This window comes from Vigna unguiculata, chromosome 11 (genome assembly GCF_037176805.1).
Source record: "Vigna unguiculata cultivar grain cowpea cultivar isolate G323 ecotype 2 chromosome 11, ASM3717680v1, whole genome shotgun sequence".
NCBI classification, from domain to species: Eukaryota; Viridiplantae; Streptophyta; class Magnoliopsida; order Fabales; family Fabaceae; genus Vigna; species Vigna unguiculata.
Genome location: NC_140802.1, coordinates 33040074 through 33042116, shown reverse-complemented (window position 1 = coordinate 33042116; position 2043 = coordinate 33040074). Strand labels below are relative to the sequence as shown.

The 2043-nt window shown below is 33.8% G+C and overlaps 1 protein-coding gene across 1 annotated transcript; it reads left to right on the top strand.

Moving 5' to 3' along the window:
* The first annotated feature begins 422 nt into the window (after window positions 1–422).
* On the top strand, window positions 423–1092 carry LOC114170075 (protein AGENET DOMAIN (AGD)-CONTAINING P1-like). The gene has a single exon (XM_028055556.2). It carries the CDS (start codon window positions 506–508, stop codon window positions 935–937), a length of 432 nt encoding a protein of 143 aa, XP_027911357.2. The 5' UTR covers window positions 423–505; the 3' UTR covers window positions 938–1092.
* Window positions 1093–2043: the final 951 nt, after the last annotated feature.

Sequence of the window (2043 nt, the reverse complement as noted above, 5' to 3'; positions counted from 1 at the left end):
GCTATATTTTAAAAATCATTATTTTCTTACTAATTTTTTTGTCTTTACACAATAATAAAATAATTCATAAAAAAATGGAAATAAATTTTATGACATATTAATTTTATGATAATATTATATATATTTATAATTACCGAAGAGTCATTATATTCTTTAAAATTCTAAAAAAAAAAATCTACATGAGTAAATCAAAATATACAAAAACACAAATCAAATAAAACGTTGGAAAGTAAAAAAATAAATTTACGTTGACGAATATTTATGTTATCAAATAATGAAATAATAAAAAATAAGTATTATTAAAGATTTATATACTGATTTTGAGAATTAAATCTTTTATATCTTAATCTTTATGTATAGATAATGAGATACTTATATTAATGAAGAACAATATAAAAAGAGAGATAAACGTAATACCCATCAGCAGAAACAAACAAGACTTTCTCCGTTGCCTCACAACAGTGTTCAACTTCCCCAGCACCTTCAAGAACCCTTTTCTTCTTCAATGCGACCACCGCGGAAGAAGGTGAATTTCCGCCACGGCGACAAGGTGGAGGTGTGCAGCAACGAGGAAGGCTTCATCGGCTCTTACTACCTCGCCACCGTCGTGTCGCGCCTCGACAACGGCCTCTACGTCGTACGCTACGACACGCTGCTGGAGGACGACGGGTCCCGGCCCCTCAACGAGACCCTCTTCCCCAATGAGCTCCGCCCCAAGCCTCCGCCCCTCGCCGCCGCCTCCTCCTTCGCCCGCTGCCAGCGCGTCGACGCCTTTGACAACGACGGCTGGTGGGTCGGTCAGGTCTCCGGCAAGGTCGACGATCACCACTACTACGTTTATTTCTCCACCACTCACGAGGAGATCGCGTACCCCTCCTCCGCAATTAGGGTTCACCAGGAGTGGCTCAACGGCCAATGGATTCGCTCCGATTCATGAATTCGCGTAATCGTAATCAATCGTAGATAGATATCGTGTTCTGTTTTCAAATTCCAACCTGTAACAGAATAGAACATGTTCACTGTGCCTTTGTTGTTCGTGTAATTCCACGTTCACTTGCTTACATCGTATAAATGCTTTTGATTGAACTTCAACCTCGGTTCATTTATTGTCTTTTATTTGTTTTTATTTTTGTTAGTCTCTTTGATTGTGCTTTTTCTTTCTTAATTTGTGTTAGATTTTTTGGTCGGAAAGTTGGGGATTCAGGGACTGATTTTAGTAGTTTGTTGAAAATAATTTTTTAAGAGAAAGAGAATCTGTTGAATTCTGTAGTTGTACGCAGTTCTGTTATGCACAGTGTTTTACGCTTTGTGTTGATGTAGAAAGGAATTGGCAACGAGTGTTCATTTGATTTGTCAATATCATTTGCTTTGTTTTTTGGTGAAAATTGTTAATATCCTAAACCATAAACCATTTGTAATAGGACCATGAGCATGGGAATTTATGGATATTCATAATATTAAATTATGTGAGAAAAGAAAATGTGAAGAAATTTGACTAGTAAAACATGTGAAGTGGTAATGTTTGGTGAAGAAGTTCTGTTGACCCAAAATTCTTAGACTGGGTGACCGTTATTAGTTTTGTTTTTAGTTTTTCGCTTTTTAACGAGTAATTTTGTTTTCTCTAAATTGGTTTTATTTTAGACTTATAAGTTATTACGGCTTTATCATATTGAAAGGAAGATTTTAAGTTTAATCCTTTACATCGTAAATACCAAATCTATCCTTTTTTGTCATATTTATCTATTGATTAGATTTTTGAGATAAAAAAGCGCCACGTGAAGGAAAATACGTTAATAATAATAAATGCAAATTTAACATCCATTTAAAAATCAAATACGATAATTGCTATAGAATTTATAAACTAAAATATTAATTTTAACCTTTATTTAATTCTTATTCTCACATTTTTGTTTTTCTTTCAAATTTTCATTTTCTATATATTTATCCAAAATATAAATGGGGGCAAGATATTATCTTCTCCATTAACTACGATAATATTATTTTATCATAAGTAAATGTTCACCTTTAACTTTAAGTAACACT